Raw genomic sequence first — 26926 nt, 5'->3', positions numbered from 1 at the left:
GAGTCCTTTTTGAAAGGAAACAGGAGTATTTCAGTTTTCTAAAGATTTGCCAGCTGATGGAGCTGCTGTGATATATTACTGATTATTTAAAGATTCATCTTTTATCAGGGCAATTTTTATTTTTTTTAACTCTAGTGACTCTTTCAAATTCCACCCCCTGTATGTAATTACAAAAAAATAAAACAACTCTTAACTTGGCTATAGGGATGGTGTGTTGATAAATGGGTTACTTTAAATTGCTGCTTTGGAAGGAAGGTCAGTGTTATCTTGACATACATTTATGTAATTTAATGGTAAAATACCACTCTTGTGTTACACTGTTGTTTTTTGGCTTGTTTTTTTTTTTTTAAGGAATACTTGTAGCTTTGTTTTTGGTGTCCAAATGACTGCATCAGTCTTAAGGATTTTAGTCCTTAGCTGTAGTGAATGATACCACATCATTTTTAAAACGCTAAAGCAATATCACTTCTTTTTATAAACATATAGGATTGACACTACCCAGTAGCTCAGTTCTTGGGTTGACTTATTCTATTGATCAAATTGAAACAGAATATTGATTGTACAGACAGAGGCTTTGATGAAGTAGTTACTTCTAGTTAGAACTAGAATATATTAACTCACTATATAAATAGTGCTTCCAAGAAAACTTGTTTGTGAACTGCTGGAACATGTGGAAGGGCAGGATAGGAGCTTGTAGTAGAACATAGCAAGTGTCATAAGACAACAAACATGCTTTCTCCTGATGCATCTAGAAGAAGCCAGAAAATTTACAAAATATTCCTAGTATTACACAATAAGGTTTTGAAACTTACTGCTTTAAGTGCCTTTTCCCTCCTAAGTGTAAACAGCACATAAAGCAATTTCCGTTCCCAGTTGCTAAAGTGCTGTGCACCTCTTAAGCATCAGCAAATTTTCTGCTATCTGACAGGAATTTCCCATTTGGAGAGGAACGCTCATAGAAAAGGTTAAAAATGAAGTGCACTAGGGCTGGTGTCATATTGAGACCTCCCAGGCAACAGATAGACACAATCTAGGAAAATTACAGTACTTGTGGTGTTACTGTTACGCAGAAATGTTCTTTGTCATTGAATTAACAGTTGAAAGCCAAGGCTAGGGAGCTGTTCAAGTATGTTTACATTTCAATTTAACTGAACCACAGTCTGGTAAAAGAAACTTGAGTTTCTTCAAGTCCACTAGAAAGTTCATTAGCTTGAAAAATTGTCCATCTTCACCAAAGGTTTATGTCCTTGTCATTGTTTGACTGGATTGTATGAATAATACACAAACACATGTGTAAGTGTGTGTGTGTCTGTGTGTGTGTGTGTGTTTGCATCTTAGTTTGTCTTTTGTATTTGTGTGAAGTACCATATAGGTGACTTTTCCTGAAAAGGTAGTTTAAATCTGTGCATCTTTTTTTCCCATTGAACCACCTTAGAGTGATTTAGAATATATCAGTTAAATAAGTGCATTAAAGTGCAGTTTGTAGAATTACATGCATATATGTGCTTAGAAAGGTTTCGTAATCTGATTAAGCTCATCTTCTTCTTCAGCTGTAAAAATCAGCAGCTTAGAACTACTACTTGGTTTTGTACAGAATTTTACATTGAGAAACTGTTAAAAAGCCACAGAATCTTTAAGTATATATCCAAAATGAAATATGTCAGTTAAATGAATTATATCAGTGAGGAAAATGAGGACCATCCTAACAATCACAGTAATTGGTGTTGACATATGTAATAAGCTTTGGCTTGTCTCATTCTTTTTTCCCAAAATATGCCTTTGTGGTAGATACCATTTTCTGTGTAGTCTATTCTGCTTTGGTAAATAGCAACAATGGAGCACGTAATAAGAAAAATGCCATTGCTTAAACCATTGAAAATTCCCGTGAAACCATCAATAGAAACTTTCTGGAGTTGCACATTGCTATATGAATAGGTTGGTATTCTCAAGTTGTTACACCATGTGTGTCAAGAAATCAGTATTTCAGCAACGTTAGATTAGACGTGGTTAATGAAATGAACCACTTTATTCAAAATATTATTTTACTGAGCTAAGCAATAGCATCTAGATTCCATGTTAAACTGTAAATAAGTTTTCAGAAACTTTTTTTTGTGGTTACCCTTCATAAAAGTAGAGCTTGTAAAGAGAAATAACATTGACAGCAGCATAGAGTATCATCTATGCTTTCTTTTCTTCTCTCCAGCCAATGTTTTGGATCACTTCTTGCAATCTTTTGTTTCCTTTGTTCCAAACTTAACTATAACAGACTTGAAAGTGGCTTGAGAATGTAGTAGATCAACATCATTAACTGATAATTTGCAATTATTTACAGGAACAAATGATGAGAAAAAAACAAGCAATGCATCTTGATGCACGCTATGTTACAATGGTAGAAAACGCCTATTACTACTGTAATCCTCCACCAGCTGAAAAAACTGTGAAGAAGAAACGTCCTCCCTTGCAGGAATACATTCGTAAGCTTCTTTACAAGGACCTCTCAAAGGTCACCACAGAGAAGGTAAATTCTCTTGAGATATTTTATAGAGGTGTTGCAGAAAGTGATGCACTAAACAATTTTGCAGGTTTGGGAATGGTGGTTTTCTTAATTGCAAGGAATAGGAATCATTTTGGTATCTCTGATTGTTAAGACTGTTTTGTTTCTTCAAATACAGAGATAGACCTGCATTCTCCACATCAAGTGCTGAACAGATAGAATAAAATTAGAATTTTTGTGCTAAATATCTTACATTCAGAGTCAGAGATAAAAGATAACAGCTAAATACAGACTGTAAGAGCAAGGAAATTGTGGGGCAGATTGGAACAGTTTGATTAGTAGCTAGAGAACAGCAGTTAGGTTGTGTCTGTAAAGTTTTCCATAGCTACTACATATAGAGATGTTTGAAGAAAATAATTAGGTTGCTTGCAGGTGCTTATTGGAATTTTCTTCCAACTGTGTGTGTGGGAGGTGGGAGCACGTTGGGTAACAGTGAATATTTTGATATTTTATGTGTCAAAATGTGAAGCTTGTCTTAAAACTTTCGTTAGGTTCTGAGACAGATGCGCAAGCTGCCTTGGCAGGATACAGAAGTAAAAGACTATGTCATATGCTGCATGATCAACATCTGGAATGTGAAATACAATAGCATTCACTGTGTAGCCAACCTCTTAGCAGGGTTGGTCCTTTACCAGGAAGATGTTGGAATTCACGTTGTGGATGGAGTGCTAGAGGATATTCGACTAGGAATGGAGGTATAAAAATTAAAATCAAGATTAACCCATACACATTTACTTACATTGGAAGGAAAACAGTAAAAACAATCCTACTTAAAGGAAAGAATTGTTATATTCTCTTTTGTCTGACTTTTTTTACCCATCTTTCAGTTGTTTTCTCTGTGTAGGTTCATTTAAAAACAAATAATAAGAAAAAGAAGTCTATGAAGATTCCTAGGACAGTTGTTTTCCTCCTTTGTCATAATAAGGATGTGCAGTTTGTCTTGACACAGTATAGTCAGATTGCTGGGGCTTAAATCACTTGAGGCTATTCCATATTTTGGCAGTCTGTAATTACAGTTTTCTGGGCAGTAAAAAACAGTCTTAGATTTCAGAACAAAAGTATGTTAAATATGTATGAATATTTATAGTAGCTACTTGCTGACTAGCTTTCATAATTGTCTTCATTGTTTTTTAGTTTTGTGTAATACTTGTAGCTTGTATTGTGATGAATTTTCTCAGATATTTATACTGCTTTTTCTCTTAAAGAAAATAAACATGAAGATTCTCTTATGGCTACATGGTAAGATGGTTTGGGTTTGATTTTTTATTATTATTATTTTTTTTCCTCCCCCCCATAAAGGTTAACCAGCCAAAGTTTAACCAGCGGCGGATCAGCAGTGCCAAGTTTTTGGGGGAGCTTTACAATTACCGAATGGTGGAATCAGCTGTAATATTTCGAACTCTATATTCATTCACATCATTTGGTGTGAACCCTGATGGTAGTCCTAGTCCATTGGATCCTCCAGAGCATCTTTTCAGAATCAGACTTGTATGTACAATCCTTGATACCTGTGGGCAATATTTTGACAGAGGATCCAGCAAACGAAAACTCGATTGCTTCCTTGTATACTTTCAGGTATTATAAACTTTTGTTCCGTAGATTTCTTTAATGGCTCAGCCTGTTACTTATTTCTCTTGATTGTTCTCTAGTTTTTCAAGTCCTTTCTGCCTAGTAACTGTTTTATTTTAAAGAAAAGTGTATGTCCATACATAGATGTTACTTTTGCTCCAACAGACTGGCCTAGCAGTTGATTCACTGAAGGTTTAGGTCTGTCATTTAGGGTTTCTCAGTGAGTGGAGAAATGGCCTTACAGAAACCCTATGAAATCCAGCGGAGGTAAGTGTCAGGTCTTGCAGATGGGATGGTGTAGCTCTATGTGACAGTGCAGTCTAGTACTGACTACCTAGAAAACAGCTTTGCAGAAACAAAGTCAAACTTCTTAGACTATGTGAACACGAGTCAGTTCTGCATCATTGTAGTATGCTGTTGAATTTCATCACTATGTTGCCTTGGCAGGAATATAACCAGCAGGTTGAAGAAAGTGATTTTATTTTTTCCTTTGGCTTGGTCTTGAGGCCACATCTAAAATGTTTTTATCCAGCTGAGGGTTTCCTGGTAGATGAGAGCCTTAGATCTGAGCTGAATCTATTGGAGGGTCACTAAAATGATCAGGAGGCTTGTGATTCCCTTGTGAATGTGCTCAGTTCGGAGAGGGAGGTTAAATAGGGAGCAATCAGATTGCTATCTTCAGCTGTCTAATAGAGCTAGTGAAGAAGGAATGCACAGGGAGAGAGAATGAGAGGTAATGGCAACAAGATGCAGAAAGAATTCTGACTGATGGATTTAAGGGGGAAAAGCTGTCATAACAGGAGTTTCAAACACCGGAATACATTCCCTGGGGAAGATGAGGAGTTCCAGTCTATACAGCTAATGCTACAAGTGTTTGGACTTGATTTCTTTCAGCTTTCTTCTTTAAATTATACTAAAACAAGAATATTCAAATTAATAATGTAATGTGTTTTTTCCTTCTTTAGGGATACAAATCCTTTGTCTGTATATCAGATGTATTTTAAACCCCAAATAAGTGAAGGAATCAATTGTATTTCTTATATAATTTCAACAGATGTTCATTTGACTGTCACTTTTTCAATAAAGTTGTCATTACTCCTTCATTTGCAGGCACAATTTTGGCATTCCTTTTGTTTTCAGATTCAGCTGTGAGATTCTCTTTCTTGAGTCAGATTTAATTTTTACATTTCTATTGCAACTTATGTACTAATTTTTTATAAAGTGAGCTGGATGATAAATGATTTGATGGTAACTACTATCTTAAACCTTTTTGTAATATTTACTGCACCCTTCCCTTCATAATATGCTTTGGGGGAAATAAATTGTCTTGAAAATAGACATAGGAAGAATTCAGAAGCTGGACAGTTGCTAAGCGCTCATTTCTTTAGAAGAAATAATAATCTGCCTTTAGAAGGCACCTCCTTTACCAGTGCTTTCTGTGCTCAGTTTTCATACTTTTAAGAGTCATTATAATGAAATAAGAATATCCTTAATGTTTGTGATGCCCAGTGTTGTCAATCATAATTTAGTGATAGCAGAATATCTAGTAGTTGTATGAAATAGAGTAGTGATGTGAAATCTTTCGCATTTTCTACTGTATAAACGTGACTAGGTGTTATGATCTTAGTAAGTGAAATAGCTTATAAATGCCAGTGTATGTACAACTTAATTAAATATTTTGTATTCTAGCGGTATGTTTGGTGGAAGAAAAGTCTGGATGTCTGGACGAAAGACCACCCATTTCCTATAGACATTGACTATATGATTAGTGATACACTGGAACTCCTCAGACCAAAGATAAAGCTCTGCAGTTCTCTGGAAGAAGCTATTAGACAGGTGCAAGACTTGGAACGAGAATTCTTAATAAAACTAGGTAAGAGAATGAGCATTAGGATTTGTATTTGTATATTTCTTAAGGTTACTGTTGTCACGATGACGATGGGTAAGTATTGTTGTTCTCATTATATGATGTTTTTATTATCCTGATAAAAGTTCTTGTACGTTATTTGTATTTTTGTCATTTCCCTTGAGATCATATAATCTCCTTAACTCTTATACACTGGAGTATTTAAAAACAAAAAACCATAAAACCACCCAAGTGTATATGATTATATTATCTAATACGAAAAGCAGGGAGTATCTGCACACTGTTACTGTAGCCTGTTGATTGGTGAGCACTGACAAAGGCCAATTCAGTCATTCTGGTAGATTGGATGCTTGCATCTGTTGTTCCTTCCCAAGTGTGGACTTGACTAAAGCTGCTGTTGTCAAAGTAAGTATTAGTGTAAGATGGCAGTAGAATAGAGGTGTGTTGCTTTCTGAATGCTATCAGGTGCTTTAATCCTTACATTTCTTTTGGAATTAATTTTAGATGGGTTTACATTTCAGTAGAGACCAAGGGATGACTTACTTTGTTTGGATGATTAAACTTTTTTTCCTTGAAGTATCTGTCAGCTAAGTTGAATGCTAGCCTTTAGTTCCTGTTCAGAGTACAGGAATGTGTATTTTTAAATCTTGCTCCATGTATTTGTTGAAAATCACTTCATTTCAGGAAAAAATGCCAGGCTTGCAAAACAGCTCAGCTGGCCAAAAAAAAAAAACTGGTTAGTATTTGTCTAAAATTATTGTCATCATGTGAGCTTTAACACATTTTATACCTAGCCTTTCCTATTAGTTACTGGAAACCACTATGCTCATTTCTTATTATAGAGTTGTTTTTTAATCTTCAGTTTTTATTTGAAGACCAGCTTCTTCATGACAAGTTTTTATATTTAAATTTTATACGTTAATTAGAGCCTTGTAAGCATTTCATGTGGGTAGGCAAGTTAAATTTTCAGAATATCCTTTAATCCAATGGGATGAGTTTGTGTAATTCCCAGGTAAATACATTGCAACTTATATTTTAAGATGCATGTCTATCTTTAATATGCTGGTTGTTTAATTAACATGCCTTAAAATTGTCTAGGTAGTAACTGAAACAGAGAAATTTTGTTATGGTATGATCTAAATTACTAGGTTTTATGCTCTCAATATGATAAGTAAGAAGTAACTTCATTCATTGCATGAATTGTAATATTCTTTTGCAAAGCACTCAGGAATTCCTTTGTACAAATCTTAAGAACTTTTGTTCTCTGAGTTGCTGTGACTGTAAAAGCTGAATTCAGTGTAGTTAAGTGTGTTTGGGGGGATTTGTTCACTGAGTATGAGCCGGTACTGGAGAACAGCATTTTATTGTGTTTGTTCTGGCACCAACAAAACTCATCAACAGTCCAACCTTTTAAAGAGGGACTTCCCCCCCCCCCCCCCCCCCCCCTTCCTACTGAAATGTGCTGTTTTTGTGATACTACTTACTTGCTGATAAACTTCTGTATAAGGTGGGATAGTTCCAAGTCCTGCTATTAGGACTGTTTGATGTTGGTTTCAGGAAGGTTGTCATCTGCCTTTCTGGTCTGTGAAGGCTGTGATGACAGATGTGAACATGTCTGCAGGAAGCTAGGGTTTTTTCTTACCTTAGTAAGAGCTTTACTAAAACTACAGTTCATGAGCTGTTTCCACAATTCATTGGCCCATGAACAATAGCACCAAGAGCATGTTGTGCTAAAGATCACGGCATGCTTTCCTTTTTTTCAATCTCAAGTGTAACTTCAGACAGGAGAGAGGGGCACTGTGTTGCATACAGACGTTGAGTTGGGGTTTGGCCACTTCCTGTACCACTCTGGTGATTTTTTTTATTATTTCTTTTTGTAATGAGAATGATTCAGAAGAACCTCTTGCATAGTTATGGAGCAGCACAGATTTTGAAGAGCACAGTACTTATAAAAAGGACAAAATAATGCTTTGAAACCTCTGGAATATGAAAAGAGGTTGTGTGTATGTGTTCACACAAAACTGAAGTCTAAACTATCTGCCATAGACACAAATCATTTTGTCTCATTGAAGCATAGCTGCAAAGAGTCACTTCTTCCTTAGGCTGCTCCTTGTGATCTTAGCTGTTGCCTTTTGAGATCTCGTGAAGAGACCAGGCTGTGTGTATATGAGTATTGAAATTCTTAAAAGCAGCTGGAACTGGAGCAAAAAAAACAACTCTGGTATGCCCCAATCTACTTGTCTGTTCAGAATCCAGACTCTGGTTAAGAATTGCATACTGCTGCATTTGTTCTGTATGTGTGGCAGAGAATGAATGAGGAGTGCCTCAAGCACAGATGTGATGTGTTCATTTGCTGTCCAGAAAGCTAACAGTCAACCCTAAGTGTGTGGTTAGTAAGATTTCAAAGTATGAATGTTAAACTGTATGGCAACTGTGTTGACTCCGTAGAAAAACAGATTTACTGTGTTCTGGAAGGCTGACATCAGCATCACTTTCTGGTTGATCGAACTGTGGTCCTCTGGCAGCTTTAGTAGCTTTGTAGATTAATGTGGGGGGAAGAAAAAATTAGCACATACTGCTTTATCTCATACAATCATTTAAAGTTTATTCTGTTTTGCAGTGGATGGCTTAATTTTTTGCAGTAGTTGTTTTCTAAAAAATCTTTATTTTTCTCCCTAAATATCAGAACTGTGCTCAATCCTTGAGTATTTTCTCTGGAAACTATTCTAGTAGGAATGGTGTAGGTAAGGAATATGACATTGAATGACATCTTCCTGAAAAAAAGCAGAGGCTTAGGGAGTTGCACTTCATTCCTTGCACACAGAGTTAACTAGAATGGATTGAAGATCTTATACTTTAATGCAGCTGCAATAGTTTCATTTTTTTGCAGCGTTCTAATTGTTTCTTCAAATTGCAGGGCTTGTGAATGACAAAGATTCCAAAGATACCATTACAGAAGGGGAGAATCTGGAAGAGGATGAAGAAGAAGAAGAAGGTGGAGCAGAAACAGAGGAACAATCTGGAAATGAAAGTGAAGTCAATGAGCCAGAAGAAGAGGTGAACTTAATGATTTACCTTGTCTTGTGTATTTCAAAAAAAAAAAAAACACTCAATTTTGATACTTTTCTTTTGATACTTTCTGAAGCCCTTGTATATCACAAGTTAGCTGGTGAAATATGAGTATGCACCATCAAGTCAGTACACTGAGGATATCTGTGTCCCAGTTTCCTGTATACAGAAATTGGAATGCAGCGTGTCTGAGACTCCCGAGAAATTGGTAGAAACTTGAACTGTCAGTTTTACTCAGTGTGTGCTGCTCTTCAGCAGAAAGGTGCCTCTGGTATTTTGGCATGAAAATACAACAGATAAAGACAGTGATCTGAGTGTAGAAGCAAATGTATTGACTGGATGACAAAGCAGTCATGTAGTAAAAATAACAGGTGTTCAGAGTGTGCCAACAAAATGTGAATAAATAAGATTTATAGAGAGTAATGACCTTCCTTGTTTACTGTGCCAGTAATCTTTTGAATCAAAAGTGGTGTAGCGAATAAAAAAGCAGACATGTACGTAAAAATTCTAACTTGTCACTATGACACAGCAAAGTTGACATGATAATGTTAGTATTATGATAAAATGAATTTATCAAGGAAATAGGCAACACTTTTTCTCCTATGTTTGGGTTGATTTGGTTTACTAATAAGCTGTCTTCCAGTTGAGGACTCTCAGCTTTGAAGTTTATGAAGTTTGGCTGGTTTTGTGGTTTTGCCCACAGATTAATAATATCATTAGAATAAAAAACGTTTGTTTGAGAGCAGGAAAAAGGACCTCTGGAGATCTTGTCCAACTACCCTTGCTCAAAGCATGCTCGCCTACAGCTGGTTGCCCAGTACAACATCCAGTTCAGTTTTCTCTGAAGATGGGTACTCTCAAACTCTCTAGGCAATCTGTTCCAGTGTTTAAAGACCATCGTAGTAATAAATAATCGGAAGAAGAAGAAAAAAACAAAACAAGAATTCCCATTGACACAGCTAATGTGTAAATGAAACTTTCCAACTTTTTTTTGCTGTATATTCATGAAAATGCAAAATAAATGTAGCTGAGATTGGACTGTTTGCTGAGAAATAAACAAAAAAACACTAGGACTGAACTAAACAAATTCAGATGGAGGTAGATTGGGAAAGATGCAGAAAATGTGAGAGGAACCAAGTGCAAGTGGATTCCTTTGTTTTCCTCTAAGTTAAATGTACGTTGGTGTGCTTTTATCGCTGGCCATGGACACCACTGTGTCAGTGAAGATTGAATAGAATCAGTTATATGAAGCCTTGTATTCCTCAGAAAGCAACTGGTGAATAAGTCTTAACTTTTTGTCTTAAAAACAGTTAAAATTTATTCTCAAATAATAAACATTAAATATTTCAGGAGGGCTCTGACAATGAGGAAGAGGAAGGCGAAGAAGAGGAGGAAGAAAACACTGATTATCTTACAGATTCTAATAAGGAAAATGAAACAGATGAGGAAAATACAGTATGTATCATTGCTTTAGAAAAGAGATTTATGCTGCTTTGTTTTTCTTTACTAAATGCTTTTTAGCCAGTGCTTCTCATAATGTAATTGGGAAAACACAGCGAGAATGCTCTTTGATATTCTTTCAAATACATTTTAGATCTTATATTTGCAGAGTTACGCTATTAGTTTCTGAAAATACTCATCTAATAAACTCTACTACAACATGCGTTCACAAAACTCTGTATTTTCACAGGTAGGTAGACTGGAAAAGATTGCATAAGTGATGGTTTTGCAATACCTGCAATGGTAGCAAACTGGTATGGTACAGGGTAAACTAGTTAGTCTGCACTCTGTCTCAAAACTGAAAAGGAAACAAACCAAAAAATGCAGAATACCTATCATACAGGTTTTTGGAATGCCAAATTGTAATATCTGTACCAAACAAACTGAGTAAGCCTAAATTGTAGTAGTGATTGTTATAAAACAGCATATTGGGGTTTAAAAAGCAGCATATAAAAGCAGTTTTTCATAAACCATGTTGTTAAAATGAGGAGAATAGACTTCAGCATTGCATATAGCAGAGAGACAAGCAGCATTGTTGCCAGAAGCTGAAGTGAGTTCCAGCACTGTGCGGATAGTGGTGTTTACTTGGTACTAGCCTGCTGTTCTAACTATTAAGGCATTGGAACACATGTTGACAAATGGTGCTCATGACATTCTGCTGTCCTGCTTGAATCCCTGTTCCAATTTTAGGTATTGCTGACCAAGAAAGTATTTCTTGACCAGTTTTGTGTTGCATTTTGTTTCACTTGAAAAAAATTTAGTTATTTTTTCCATGTGGTGAACTATACCAAGAGATGCATTAAAGTAATATTTTTCTTGTCATGTTATGCTTTCCAAATACTGAATAATGGTATTCGTCTTGAAAAGACCATCTAACTTCATGGACCTCAAGGAAAAATTAGTTAAATTAGTTGTGTTGGGGGGTAGAGATCTTGTATCATTGTCAACTCTGTGTATAATCTTATGTATGCTCATGCTGTATGTTCCAAACGTTATGAGTGACCAACCTTCATAACAGTGATTGATGCAGCAAGTTTCAGAAAATATTTCTTTGAGAAAATAATCCAGGCTAAAACTTTGTAACTCTTTGGAAAACTTTTGTGTATGTTGTGGAAGCAATGACAGTGTTTCTTACTTAACTTCTAAACCAAATCTTTGTATTTCTGATATTGATGTAATGGCATTTGGTTTTTTTTTAACCCCTATTGTAATAGGAAGTAATGATTAAAGGAGGAGGACTTAAGCACGTCCCTTGTGCAGAAGATGAGGACTTCATTCAGGCGTTAGATAAAATGATGTTGGAAAATCTTCAGGTATAAATCTCGTTTTCTTAAGTTAATATTGCTGTACAACTCTTATTTATTCTGAAGTAAGTGATTAATGGAAAACTAGCAATGCTAAAGAATGACTTTTTTCCTTATGACCTCTCTTCTGCAATTGATGTGTTTAGATAAGTAGCTTTCTGATATTTAATAGTTTGTCCAGTGAGTATGACGTACTCACAGGTATTTTATTGGATGAATCAATGCATCAGATATTAGGCAATGCTTTTGACTTTAATGTAGGCTACCCAAGCTTAGCTTATTAATAGGTCTAAAATGTAGTTGCACTTAATTTTACGTAACTAAGTGCTGTATTGGATCGTCAATCACATCAGGTAAATATTTGAGTACTGCAAACCCTGAATGCAGGAATACATTAGTAGTATGCAGAAAAAAATTGCTTAATGCATTATGTTCGCTCTTAAGTGTCCAGTAAAGTCTCTAGGTTGTTTTTCCTTCACAGTTAAAATTTTAAGTTTTCTGTCCCTGTAACTTCCTTTTTCACAAGCAAGGAAGCCAAAGGAAAATGCAGTAACGCCTTGTGAACTTGTTTATATGTACTCTGCATTCTTGGAATGCTAAACTTTTTCTCAGTCATAAAAACGTGAACATTGACAGACCTACTGACATTTTAAGCATTTATCATTTATGCAGTTTACTTTCTTTTAATAGCAACGGAGTGGTGAATCAGTTAAAGTGCATCAGCTGGATGTTGCTATTCCTCTGCATCTCAAAAGCCAACTGAAGAAGGGTCCCCCACTTGGAAGTGGGGAAGGAGAGTCAGAGTCTGGAGACACCATGCCCTTTGTCATGTTAACACGAAAGGGCAACAAACAGCAGGTAAGAGACAGTGTCAAGTATAGATTCCCCTTAAAATGGAGAGGAGAGGACTGTCTTTCACTTTTTAAGTCATAGAACAACTTTGACAGACAGGGAATGTTTTATTTCTTCATCATTTTCTCTGAATAGGGTACAGACCTCTTAATTTAGAAATACGGAAAATACTATACATAGTTCCCTGGAATTCTTGGTTTTTAACAGAAATCAAGTGTAACAATTCTGTAGTTAAATTGCACCATTATTAATTTTGTTTGCTGATTACACTTACTGAGACAGCGGTCTATTAAATACAGTTGAGGATGAATGCATGCAGTTGGCAGACTGACTGAAAATTCAAAGGATAGGGAAAGAAAAGGTGAAGAAACTGCAAAATCTCAGATTCTGCAGATATTGCTGAGAACACATCCAGCTTCAAAGCAACATATCTAATGTTTGTTAAATTTCATTTCCTAACTAACAGTCAATTGGCTGAATCTGCTCAACTTGGAAAACAGTCATTATCTCTGAGGGCTGCTTTAGGGGTATCTTCCAGAATGAACTGGATGAATTTTTCTGAGAAACTTATATGGAAATGGAGCCATCTCTGTAATTCCATGAGATCTTGTTGATTTGAAAAACAAATTAACAAAAATCATACCTTGCTTCATGCAGCCAAACAGATTTGTCTTAGCTCTTTTCTCGTGTGTATGTTTGAGTGTTGCTAGGTCAATAAATGCACAATATACAAATAAATATGCATATATATGTCTTTAAAGGACATAAATCATGACAAAACTTGTCTTTTCTATTGTGTGAATTGATGATGAAAGTTAATGACTCTAGTTGAGTTTGTGGACAGCAAAAATAGGGCTTTGTTTCATTCCATCAGTCAGCACCTTTCAAGTATTTACTTCTGTCATTACTTTGTTTTTGACGTTTGTTACCTGAATTTCTGCAGAAGTCTGGAATAGCTGAGGTACATAAAGCAGAAAGAGAATCTTCTGCATTTGAAAATTCTGTGTAAAAAAAGTGAGGTCTGTTACCACAAATAGTGGAACTAGTAAGTGTGATTCTGTATCTGTTTTTTAAGCTTCATTATTCAGTTAAGAAAATACTGTGCTAAGTGCTTTCGGAGTGTAGTGTTACCCGCTTGAGTAGGCATATACAACTTGAGTTTAGTAGTGAGTGGCTAACTGATTTCCTTCCTGCAGTTGTTGGGTTATTCTGTTTTTCTGGGACTTGAAAGTTGCATATGAAGTCCTAAACAGTCTTCAGTGGGGAATTCTTAACTACTGTCATCGGGTAGGAAAGGGATTTAGAGAACTCTGAAAACAAACAAAAACCAAAACCCTTTGGCTTTGTCAGGGTAGTTTACTGGGAATACCTGGAGTTACCAACAATTGTAGGGTCTTCGTACTCTGAAGGGAAAGTATTGCTGGCATTCTGTGGCTTGAAAAAGAAAGCAGAACGTGTTCAGGAGCTTTCCCTCCCTCTTCCCCCACTATTTGCTTTTGGGAGTAGGCTCTTCCTGCCAAAACTCCTCCAAGTGTTTCTAGAAATGTTTTAAAAAGGAAAAAAAAAAAAAAAGTCTGGACTACTAGACTACTGCAGTTCTTGAGTCAGTGAAAGGCTTCTTTGTCCATAGTTGTGCATTCAGAAAAAAAAATGCTGCTTATTTTTCTGTTAAAACTGACTACTAAGTAGGAAAGAAGAGGTGGAGTTGGAAATAATTGTTTCTTATAATGCTATTTTGACATCTGTGAGCAGAACGTGCACTGAGTTTTGCAGTATTGGATACCTGATTTACTCATAACTTCTAGCTGTAAGCTTTCAGAATTCTAAACACAGGCAGAAAGATTATTCAGACAACCTGGAGGGCTGAAAGTAATTTCTTATCTTTACCATGAATCACATGGTAAGCATCACCGCTTCACTGCAATGTCAACCTAATAATTTCCTATCATTATGTTTGATCTCCTGCTTTTTGCTAAAGGTAGTACCACACCAAGAAATATTAGCTGTTAAGGAAGTACTTACTGGTGAAAATGGAATGTGATGGGCTTCTTTCTAGGGATTGATTTTTTTTCATAGTTGACATCCACTCATTAGAAGCTCAATTCACATGCCAGCATTTTGCCTGATTTTATGGGGCATTACTTACTAGTTTTTTGAAAAAGAACACAAGAACAACTGATTGCTGTTTACTAAAAGTATGCAGCCTGAATTAATATTCATTGCAGGCTGATAGCAATGAGGACACCGTATTTTATCATTCTCTTTTGGACTGTGATTAACAGAAACAGGAGGTAGCAAGTGTATTGGATAGACCAGTCTTAGAGTAGTTGTCCTGTCACTGTAAAGAAGTTGTGTGACAAAACCCACAGAAGTTGCAGCAGTAGAAATGAATACCATTTTTGGAAATCACCCTTTAGCTTCAGTATCATCAGTTGGCCACAGAATGAGAGAACAAGGGGAAATAAATGTTGGCAATGTAAGGGGAGAGATCCAAGATGTAATAGCATTTGATTTTTTTTCAAAAGGTCCAAGGTTTATGCCAGGTAGATGTGAACACGGGTGAGTGGGATACATTTAAAATGTTTTCCTGTGGAAATAAAAGCTTGTCAGAGATCCTTTCCATGTACATCTATCAAAATCTCAGTTGTAGTTTTCAGACAGACAGTACTTCTGAGGGAGTAATACTGAGCTCACCTTTAGAGTAACGTAAGACAGATGTAATGCATTGAATGTGCATATGTAGACGTTTGGCATGTTGGGGTGGCGAAAACAAATTTGATACCACCATTCTCTCATTGCCATGGAGAAGCACTAAAGAGCAAGAATAAAAAGAAGAGCACTGGCCAAGAAATGCTGTAAGATATCTGAAATCCTTAGAACACATCTGCATTTTCACAGAGGATAAAAGTAGAAATTCTGCTTGGAGGCTTCGTCTCTTAGGAAGTCAGGGAACTTCAGATAAAGAGGCAGCTGGTTTGAACTACCGGTATTTCTATCTCAAGACCAGTGTAACTCAGTGTGGGGATGTATATAGTGAGGCTGGCATCACAGTAATATAGAAATGACCATTACCCTTCTGTCTTTTGGCTTTTTTTGTGTAGGGTTGTTGCTTGTTGTTGTTGTTCTATGATGGGCACTTAAATATATTTTCATTTGCAGTTTAAGATCTTAAATGTACCAATGTCTTCCCAACTTGCTGCGAACCACTGGAACCAACAGCAGGCTGAACAGGAGGAGAGAATGCGGATGAAAAAGCTCACTTTGGATATCAATGAACGCCAAGAACAAGAAGACTACCAGGGTAAGAAAATAAGAGTGTACCTCATTTTTATCCTCAGAAGATCTGCAGAAATACCTGAGTGATAATTAGCAGTACAAGTTCTGAATATTCATTTGCAGCACTCAATGGAAAAACTCTACTTCGGTTCATCGTTTGTTACATACTCCCTGTTCTCTGTGCTCAAAAGTTTTTGCAGCTCTTCAATGAAAAGGAGTTTTAAAGTGGGTCTCAATAAATATGAGCATTTCTGTTTAGTTTGGAAGAGTAGAAGAAATGGGATTACTGTTTCCTTTAATAACAAAAAAAAAAAATTACCACAAAATTAATCTGATGTTTGTGGCACCGTCTCAGTTACTGGAAGAGAATTGAATTGGATGCAAGAAAAATTAATTCTGTATGATTAAAGCTCATGTTTTTAGGTATAAATAGACAAAAGTATTTCAAGTCTTGAAGTTAAGACTTGAAAATTCTAAGTGGTAACCTCTGCCTAATAAATATAATCTGTTGCCTCAGCTTCATGTTGCTAGGTGTTCTAGGAGCTCTACGAGTCTGGAGTGTGGGAAGAACATATTAACAAAGTTTCATACAAATTATGTGATCCCTTTTTAAGGATACAGAGACCAAACATTGTGGACAGTGGGCAAATGGAAACAGTGCCACAAATTCTGTGTGTCCCCTAAACCACTGCACTGGATATGTTTGCTTTTGTTTCAGGCTCAACTTTCCTTGGCTTACTGAAATAGCAAACAAAGTCAAAAAGAATTGATGGTATTCAGTTCTTATGTTAGCTTTTCCATTTAACATCTCTGAAGTTCCTGCTCTTTTTTTTTTTTTTTATTGTAAGAATGTTGCAATCTGGTGGTAATCACAGGATGAGTAGTTAATTATCAGGAAATCTCATTTAATGTGTTTAGTGAAAGGTCATTATTCATCATGGAATGGAAAAATTTAAATTAAAGCAGCTCTAATTGGAGGAAAAAAAAAATCCCCATAAAATCAAACCGTGGTATCTAACACTTCGTCCTGGATGTTGATAGTGCAAGAACTAAGCATGCGATCCTCAGAAGGAGTGTTTTTTCCAAAGCAAGAGTCTACAGAGCTCTGAAATTTTAATACAATATATTCTTAATATTAAACATCATCCTCTGCTTATAAAAATCTTTCCAGGACACTTGCCTTTTATAAAACCCCCTCATGGAAAAGAAGCAGTAGACGTCAGAATTACGCTCTTAAGTGCTTTTTTCAACCTTCTAATGAGTTTCCCTCATTAATGACAGTTCTACTACTTTTCTGATGGTCAGGGTGTTTGTATTCTTGATATATTTTAACTTGTCCTGTGAATTTGTGGGTATCTCTAAAAATCAGTCTGTTTAATTTGTTATTTTATTGTAACTGCTTCTATCCAAAAAAAGGTCACATTCATTTTGTTGTAGTGAAATGAATGAGGCACCTGATATTAATGGATAACCATCAGTAAGCAATTTTTTTTGTTCTTAGATTCTTTTCTTTCTAGGTGCTGTGTGTAAAGTGTTCATTCAAGGGAGGAATCAACAGTGAAGGAACAGCTTTTCCTGTAACTGATCTCAGTTTTAAAATTGGTTCATTTCTCTTCATTTGCAGTAAATAACACAAGTCAAACAGCATTCCTGTCTAGAGCTGTGTGCGTGTGTATACACACATTTTTAAATACATGTGTGTATTGAAATGTTGTGCAGTTGATTGGTCCTTTTGAAGAGTCTCTTTGACCACAACAAGTTGGTGCAGATATACAGACATGAAAGAAAGCGTTGGTTTTAGACTTCTGTTTCAGGCTTTGAAGTTACCAAGGGAGTTAGAACTCCTAATAGAGTTCCTCAAGGTTGTCCTTACATATGTACCTAACCTACGTAAATGAAAAAAGCCATAATGAATGAAAATTCACCTGTGTGAAGTACTTCTGATTACTATTAAATAAATTACATTTAGTAATGCTTATAATTATTACAGGCATATTAATGTAGCCATGTATTTGGTACTGGGTGACTGTACACAAAAGTACAAGTCTGAATTAGATGCTCCTTCCCTAGAAGGTGGGCAGCATTCCCTCAGCCTAGCTAATCCATTGTGTTCCCTTGCCATTTCTTCTTTCCTTTAGCTTCTCATTTTCTGTTTCTCAATTACCGACTTTTCACAAATTCCACTGATTCTTTTTCACAAAGAAGTCAGACGTGTACATGGTTCATTGCTTCTAGCACCTGCCTGACAGTGTACCATAATCTCTTCTTATTTTCTTCCTGATCTCGTCATTGCCTTGTTATGGAGATCTATCCTGGTATGCAGAATTGTTTTGAAGGTTGTTACTTTCTGATGTTTACAAATATGGTCATTCAATGTCCTGAATGGCTTTCTTTGCATTTTTTCCAGGTTTTGACATGGTTTACTGACTGTTGACACCAATATTGTGTATTAAATCTTTCATAGGTTCATAGTTTCTCCAAGACTGGATGGGCAGCTCACTGAAAGCTTTGCATGCATTTTGTAAATGACCATACGATTCCACGAGTCTCCAGTTCTGACTTGTGCAAGTCTTTGGGAGGGTGGTGGAAGTTTGTTTCTTACAGACGATGAGTATGTGTCTCCAATTCCAGGTTGGAGATTAGCAGTGATTAGAGAACCAGACAGAGCAGACTTTCAAACATAATCTGTTTAACAGCTTATTCCACTTTTCCCCTTTTTTATTCCATCTGTTTGCTGAACAATGAAGAGTCTTGCACAGGTAGACTCAGAAATATGTCTGTTTGATGCACTAACAGATGGGCAGAGTTCATGTGAAGATTCCTGCTGTGTATTTGTAATTATTTCAGATACTTAATAACCATTAACTTAGTCTCCTAAAGAGCAATTTCTATCTTAACAACAATGAAATGACGTCTTGCCAAGTGCCAACACATCATACTTTTACCTGCCTTGAACTGCCCAAAAGTTGGGTGTCCAGGACTGAAGTGGGTGCTGCAGCCTCTTCCTGCATCCACCTGCTTCTTCCCACTGATCACATAGTGAAAAATCCCAGCCAGAAAACAGTTGGTGTAATGTAGGTCAGCTGAGTCACCCTCCTCAGGTGTCTGTCTTCCCTGTAAAATGATCCTATTAGGGCTACTTTAGACAAAGACCTGACTTCTAGATGCTAATTTAGGACAAGTTTCTCACTGAGTTTTTAATTGAGAACAACATTGTCCAACTGTTACTATTTCAGGGCAGTTTTATGGTATGGCTCCTCACAGTGCTGTGAACCTTTAACCCTACTTACTGATACAATCAGTGGCTGATATTTTTGGAAAGAAACTGTCATAGCTCTGTTATGGAGCACCTGTAATGAAAGCCACTGCTGGCAGTTCCTTCTACAGGAACATCTGGAAATGCAAGTTCACACTATGGGGTTACACTATGGATTTGTCTGTGCAATTTTTTAAATTGCAAACAAAAAGCTGTAGAATAGCATGAAAAATGTTGACCTGAAGTCATAGCAAAGTGTAAATAAGATATCTTTTTTGTTACTAAATGTGCTCCTGTAAATTCCTCTTTAATAAGATGTATAGAAGATGTGTTTAACTTTCTTTCTGTATGACATTACAGAAATGTTGCAGTCTCTGGCACAGCGTCCAGCTCCAGCAAATACGAATCGTGAACGGCGACCTCGTTACCAGCATCCAAAGGGAGCACCTAATGCAGATCTAATCTTTAAAACTGGTGGGAGGTAGGACAATCTTCTTCTTAAATGTTTTAATTCTGGTTCTGGGCAAGTAATTACCTCCATAATCAAGACAGATAATGATCTACATAATCCAAGTAGATCTGTTGGTTGCTTCCTTTCTGTTAAAATCCTGAATAATGTTTTGTGCTTCTAACGTAGTGTCTGTGAATACATCACAGAGGCTGGGAAGGCAGAGGGTTGTTTTTCAGTTATGAAGTGGTTATTAGAGTCGAGCCTCTTGTTACAGGGGAAAAGATGCAAGTCTGCTTCCCCAGTGAGAGGGGGAAGAAGATGCACAGTGGTTTCTAGAGATTCTCATTGTGGTTTCTTTTTCACATGGAGGGTGTTGATACACTGGAACAGGTTGCCCAAGGAGGTTGTGGATGCTCCATTCCTGGAGGTATTCAAGGCCAGGCTGGATGTGGCTCTGGGCAGCCTGGTCTAGTAGCTGGCCACCATGTACATAGCAAGGGTAGTTGAAACTAGATGATCATTGTGGTCCTTTTCAACCTAGACTGTTCTATGATTTTATGATTCTGTTCTTAATTTGGTGGCCTTGAGATCTCTGTCCAGTATTTAAAAGCCTGAAGGGAAAGAAGATACAGCCAAGACAGGGAATGGGTAAGAAAACCTTTACTTGTGGGGCACAGGAGCATACCAAAAAGAGGATTAACATGAGAACCATTCCTTAATAGTCATTCCTTAACCATTGCTTAATAGTCGCTGTACAGCTTTAATAGAATCTCCGGGTCTCGTTTCTCACTCAAAGTAATCTTCAGAATAAGCTATGAAATTAACTCTGCAGCACAAATCTAAATAGACAGAGGTTTGGATGACATGAAGTATTTTCATGTTTCTCTTTTTAAACATAAATTTTGGAGGTGGATAGATGGAGCAACAAGTAGAAAGGGAAAACTTCACCTAGCAAGTTGGTTTGTCTTTGTAAGCTAGAAATAAGTTAATAATGTAATGTGTTACGTTACAGCAATATTGCCTACATCTCCGGTACAATTTTGTAAGCATTTTATGGCATTCTGATCTCTTATTCCACTGGGTCCCCTCCTGCTTGTATGAAAAAACCCTCTTTTTTGAGAACAGTCTGCATTTTAAAGTAACTAAATGTAGCTCAATAAAATGAGTAATGCTGCCCATTCCGCTTTTTTATTTCACTGTGTCCTAATACTGTCATAGAAATAAAAACTATTGATTTCCTCTGAATTACCTTAATACCTGCAAGTGTTTCACAGCTGGCTGTGCAGTCTTCTCTTGTAGATTTTTGTCACCTTTCTCAAGTACCTTGCAGCCTGTGCAAGGAGTACTCTGATGTTACTCCTTAAGTATAGCAGCATACCCAGCAGATGTGATACTTGAACAGTTTATGTAGTTCTTTTCAAAGCTTTTTTTCCCAAATGTTTGGGGAAAACGTAATGTAGGATTTTACCATAAACTAGGTCAGACATTGTCCTGAGAACAGTTTGATCGCTGTTTGCTTGCTCAGATATTTGTGCCATGTGCTTGCAATTCTGATAAAATTTTGTGTTATGTAATTTGCTCTTTGTTCCCTTTAATCTTTAAGCTCCTTAGAGCAGGGACCAGGAAGTTAGTTTTAATGGGCAGACTTTATTTGCAGCATAGTGAACCATTCAGGCTTGCAGTCGTGCATCAGTTGAGCCATCTTAGCCTGTAGAAAGAAAACTTCTGAACTCACAGCAAAGGATATTTAAGCAGAGCTTTGTTTATTGAAGACTGGGTCTGCCTGTGGCTTACCACCATAGTATAGGTTATACATTACCGTCTGTTCTTTTCTTTGAGAGAGGAAGTCTAGAGTGAGAAGTTGTATGAGGATAGGGAAGATCTGAGTGAGTAAATCTCAGGGATTTTACTGTAAGGCAGTCTGACAGGTTCTGAAAGTTAATGGTGAGGGTTTTGGTTGGCTAAGAGTAGAAGAATTTGGTATTTTAACTGCTAAACATACCCCTGAGGACCAACATCTCAAACATCTTTCAGAAAGGTGGATCCAAATCTTTCTATTATATTAGTTGACTCAAAAATTAACATAGGTACCAGAGCTCTCTTGTATGCTTTTGGCCCTGCACAGCTGGATCTGGTTCTGTAGGTAACCCGGCATGCCCAGCAGGCTAAGTGACCTCCAGAGGGCCCTTTTGAACCTCAAGTTTTTTTATTCTGTTTTGGTCTAGCAGGGCCCTAACATAAATAAATGATTGAGGTAATTCTAAAAACGATGTCTGACTAATGACAGCAATTTCTGCACCACACACATTTGCAGCCCTTTCACCTGCAATAACACTGCAGTAAGTGGGAGAGTGAGTGAACAACAGTGGCTGTAATGCGGGCATCACAGAAATAAGAAAAATCTTTTTGTAATATTTACTGTTATTTATTCATAACCTATTTCTGTGGTGAAATAAATACAGCAAGCCTTTCCACTTTTGTCACGTTTCTTCTTATTTGGTGTGTGCTGAACGCTGCATCAAAAATCACAGCTTACTGCTGTTTGTTTGTAATTGCCTGCTTCTGTAGCTTCGAGCATTAGGACTTATTAATCCTGCAAGGAGAAGATTCATTTTGGGATACAAACATGTAAGGCTGACTGACCTTAAAGGTAATTTACTGTGACTCCAATTAAAAGTAGAATTCCTCAATTTGCTTCAGCAGAACTCAGCAGGCGGCCATCACTCTCACCTCCAGTTCTGTAGCATTGAAAGAGGACTCTGGTTATCCAACTGTTACACTTCAGCAACTCTAAATTTACAACAATATTTCTTTGTATGATATTATCAGGAAAACACTCTTTATTGAAGTGAGGGGCAGTTCTTCAAAACTGTGGAAGTGCTTTTTTTTTTTATGTTTTAAGAGGACTGAGATCCATTAAACAACTTGGCTCATAAAAGGAAAAATAAATAACCACATTTTATGATTTTCTTTTAAGCATAAGCTTCCAAGACAGAAAACAGAATTACACTGAGAGGAGTCTTCAAAAAAGCAAAAACAGTTGTTAGAGTTGAGCCTGGTCTTAAAAAAGAAAACAACAACCCAGTAATCTCAAAACTGCTCTTCTGAGAGTGTAGCCAAGGATAGAGGACCTGTTGTCGTCAAAAGGCCCACTGGGATGCGTGCATGAACTGACAAACTAAATCATACTTAATTGATAATTTCAGCCCTACAGTTTGCGTCTGACTCTTATTTCCCTTTAATAAAGAAGAATGAAGCATGAAGGTAATGACAGGATGCTAGGATTTTATTAGCCAAATATTCTCATAATAGTATTTCGTTAATGCTGAAAAATCAGAGTATGGCTAATAAGGAAAAATGTGATTTTAACCTCATGATTTCCTGTTCCAGCTGCTGGATGAGAATACTTCTTACATCACCCTCTCATAGCTGTTGTACTGACCAGTATTACATTTTGAAGCTTTCCATTCACTTATTAATGGAATGTCAGAAGCCACGAGCAGCGTAAATCAGATTGCTCTTATCCTGTTCACCTCAGCCTGGCTGGCTGCCATTCCCTTGTGCAGGACAAACCCTGGGGTGCAGGTGTGGCAGTGTTTCAGGAGTGGACAGATGTATTCCTCGGTTCATCACACAGCTTCTGAAATCTTCAGTTGTTATTTCCAGTGGTCTTTTCCATTCTTTTTGAAGATATGGAAAGACCATCGCTTCAGCAGTATCGTTTTGCTCTTGGTTAAGACGGTGAAATTGTTCCCATCAATGTTTTCTCACTAACTTAAATTCTTCCAATTTCATGTGTAACAGATTCATCCTCATTTCCTCATATGTATTGAGGTTTTGTGTTTCTGAGCATTGTTAAAAGTCTCAGTTTTCTGTTCCAGGTAAAACCGTGCATCATTGTGTCACATGGCATCTGTGGCCACTACCAGCAGCGTGGCTAAGATGACTCAGATGGTCACACAATTAAAGGCATTAAGAACAGGGAAGGGAGGCAGAGGAGGTCATTGTAAAAATTTGCCTTTGCATACACAGTTGAAGTTGCTTTTAGTGACAGCTCTGTACAGAATTTGATCTTACCAAATACACGTTTGGATGGAGTTTTTTGAACAAAAGGGCGTCATTTTTTTCCTCTCGTTACTTGCAAAACTGTATAGCAAGTGCATAGCTTTTGTCTTAAACCACTGACTCTTAACTGCTCTGTGCTGGTTACTGGTTTGGGGAGAAATGTCACATTAAATACCTGTTTTTGGAAGTGATGCTGCTGCTGTGACTTCTACCGGCAGCATCCTGCCCTAATCCTTTGGAGCATTGCTCCTCTGCCTTATCTACCACCAGCATACCGTGCCACCTCCTGTTTTGGATGAGAGTAACTTGTACTAACTTAAATACATGCAACTAGTTTTAACACTTCTCCTTCCCCCTGCATCAGCAGTGAAATTATTCCTAAGGGGTGCAGGAGAGGTGAAAGCACAATTCTGCAATTCACTGCTCTTGGAAGTTTTTCCCTCAGTTGTAGCATTCTTATAAACATGTTAAGACTGAACCTCCTTGTGTTGAACCACATAGCCGATGCTTTTGAGTTTTGAGTGTGCCAGGAGTTGGAATGTTCTATTACATAATATTAAAGCACAGTTACCAGTGGTGCATCAGCTCAGTGCTTTCCAACAACAACTTATTGTGCTTAAAGCACGAGAATACTGAATAACAAAACAATGGGATACATAACAATACCAAACTACTATGGAAACTTTTTCTGTTAAAATAAATGTGGAAAGTGCTGTGTCTTGTAAGATGTCCAGTAAAAGCTAGTTTTAGATTAACTTACTGTTTAACAAAAGCTTGAGGTTCATGCAGTAAAGTAAAGAATATGGCCTGATTTATTTACATTGTAAAAGACTTGAGTATGTGGCAGTGCAGCTTCCTTGTGGGTGTAAATATTGTCCAGTCTTTAACTTGTTTTGCACTACAGAATTTTAATTTACAGTCCAGAACTCGGCAGATGAGCACTTCAGCACAACTCGCAGTTACTGCATCTGAGGCAGTGAGACCCAATCAGTGTTACTTCTGGATTTCTTTGTCTTACTGTGTCACGTTCCTGCAAATGGTGCTACTTCTCAATGCACGTTTCATTTCGGTGCATTAGCACATGAGCTGTGCACTACAGTAGCTGAGCATCGTGCCTGGGAGGATAAGTCAGCTCCTTTTGTTCTGGACAGTTTCAGATTGATCTGACTGTGTGGGGGATTTGTTTTCCTGGTGCGGATGTCTGCCTTATTTTCTCCAGCGTGGTCTCTTTTAAAATGTGTATGGATAATAGAAACATGTAAGTTCAGTATGTAGAGGCTACAGGCATACCAAAACCAGCAGCAGTATATTGCAGTGTTTGCTAATGAGGATAGTAGGGGATATTTCACATTAAACCATTATTTTTTGTCTTTTCTTTTCTTAGGAGACGTTGATCCAGCAGCAAGTGTCATTTCATTAGGTCCTGTATCTCTGATGTTGTGGATAGTGGAGTCCTCCAGCAATTAAGTGAGAGCAGTGGACACATCTCAGCATGTCAGTCTAGAGCGTTCGGAATGGAAACCTGGGCCAGGCTGGGGCCGCGGGGCAGAAGCAGCCTCCTCTCTTCCCCCCAAAACCCACACAGAACACGTGGAAGCTTCCAGTCATGGCCTGCCAAAAAACAAAACAAAACAAAACAAAAAAGCTTTTTGCAATGGGAACCATGTGAGGGTTACTCTTCTCATAGGAGCCAGAAGTAAATGAATGAAATGGTCAGCTTGACCAGCAAGCAGCTCAATGAAAACTGTGATCAACCTGAAGCTCAGATGGATGACACTGGAATGGAAAAGGTCTTAATAGCTCAGTGTGGGGGAAAACGAAGTTCTATGCTTGATGCAAACTGTATTCTCTTTGTGTTGGAAGGATATGCTTTGGGGGCTGCAAATCTACGGCTGAAAAATGTGGAGCAAACAGTGAAATGCAAAAGAAAACTCTGATGTGGGAGAGCTTATTATCGAACATCAGCTACTCCTCACACATCTCTGGTTAAGGAGTGACCTTTTGCTGCCAGGCAAGCAGGAAAGATGGGTTGGGGAGCAGGGAGGGATGAAAAACTTAGGAGCCAAGGAGGTAAAATGTCTGTTAAGGTTTAAAATAGAATGTGAAGTTGATTAACACGGGTTGTTGACTCATTCTGCTTAGAACAGCCTGACACCAGCCTAAGGACAGGGATATAGTTGAGCCCATTGTATGTATCATTGAAAACCAAAACGTGCCAGTCAGCGTCACGGGGAGGTTGAGGAGCGGATCCAATGTTCTGTTGATCTCCATGGGTTGGTAAGCCTCTGTGTCTATTGAAACAAACAAATGAAAACGTTTTTTTTTTTTTAAAAAAAAGAGATTTAAGTCTGGAAATGAGTAGAATTTTTATTTTTTTTCTTAGTAGAAGTGAGGTTTCTTGGTCTGTTTCTGACAATCTGTTATTTATTAGCGTAGGTTTTTGTTTGCTTTCAGGTAGAAGTAGTTCATTCAGTTAAGGAGCTCACCTGTATGTTATTACTAATTCTTTTTTTTTTCTAGCTCTTTTGAAATTCTTTTTACCACTGTTTTTGGTTTCTGCATGTAGGAAGGGAGACTTGTAAAATTGTAACATTTCATAAAGAAATGCCGCCCGATCTTCACCAGCTTCAGAAATCTGACCTTTGCCAATGCTGCAATAAAGTGTTGTAATTTAGAAGCGGTGTCTGTGTCTTTACATTGGCTCAAGATTTTAAAAACATACCACTTAAATAATGTTCTTTAATCCTAGAATTGAGCAGGGGAAAGTGGAAAAGTGGAGCTGTGTGTAAAGGCGCAGGCATAGAGCTGTACATAGAGCATGCACTGTAACAGCCTTTAGAGCTTGGGGAGCCCTGGGATGATTGGGGCACGTCTCCCCTGCAGGCTGAGGTACGTCATGGCTGTGGGTGTGAAGTGCCCTCTGAGGAGAAATACTCTGTGGGAAGACAGTCTCTGGTTCAAGTCTGGGATGGAAACAGCAAGCTTTTATGAATCCCATTTGTAACTGTGCTCCTTCAGAAGAGTCTGAAGTTCTCCAGAAAAGTGGTCGCATCCGTTATTCACATCTCTAAGTTCTGTTTCCATGATGACAAATGTCTGCCCATTCCTCATCATTACAATTGGAGCCTTAGTTTACTGAGGCTGACTTCCTTTTCTCCCCTTG

General features: G+C 37.4%; 1 protein-coding gene across 2 annotated transcripts in view; it reads left to right on the top strand.

Annotated features, from left to right (window-relative positions):
- The window catches only part of UPF2 (UPF2 regulator of nonsense transcripts homolog (yeast)), a 50259-nt gene extending 23822 nt beyond the window's left edge, over window positions 1–26437 (top strand). For both annotated transcript variants that reach the window (XM_015297667.4, XM_015297566.4), the window contains 11 exons: window positions 2333–2518; window positions 3046–3249; window positions 3854–4129; window positions 5813–5996; window positions 8908–9047; window positions 10410–10514; window positions 11774–11872; window positions 12554–12721; window positions 15875–16016; window positions 19608–19728; window positions 25148–26437. In XM_015297667.4, the coding sequence (XP_015153153.1) occupies window positions 2333–2518; window positions 3046–3249; window positions 3854–4129; window positions 5813–5996; window positions 8908–9047; window positions 10410–10514; window positions 11774–11872; window positions 12554–12721; window positions 15875–16016; window positions 19608–19728; window positions 25148–25157 (1635 nt within the window). In that variant the 3' untranslated portion in view covers window positions 25158–26437. The remainder of the gene's footprint in view (window positions 1–2332; window positions 2519–3045; window positions 3250–3853; window positions 4130–5812; window positions 5997–8907; window positions 9048–10409; window positions 10515–11773; window positions 11873–12553; window positions 12722–15874; window positions 16017–19607; window positions 19729–25147) is intronic.
- Window positions 26438–26926: the final 489 nt, after the last annotated feature.

This window comes from Gallus gallus, chromosome 1 (assembly GCF_016699485.2).
Source record: "Gallus gallus isolate bGalGal1 chromosome 1, bGalGal1.mat.broiler.GRCg7b, whole genome shotgun sequence".
NCBI classification, from domain to species: Eukaryota; Metazoa; Chordata; class Aves; order Galliformes; family Phasianidae; genus Gallus; species Gallus gallus.
This window is presented reverse-complemented; position numbering and strand designations above follow the sequence as displayed.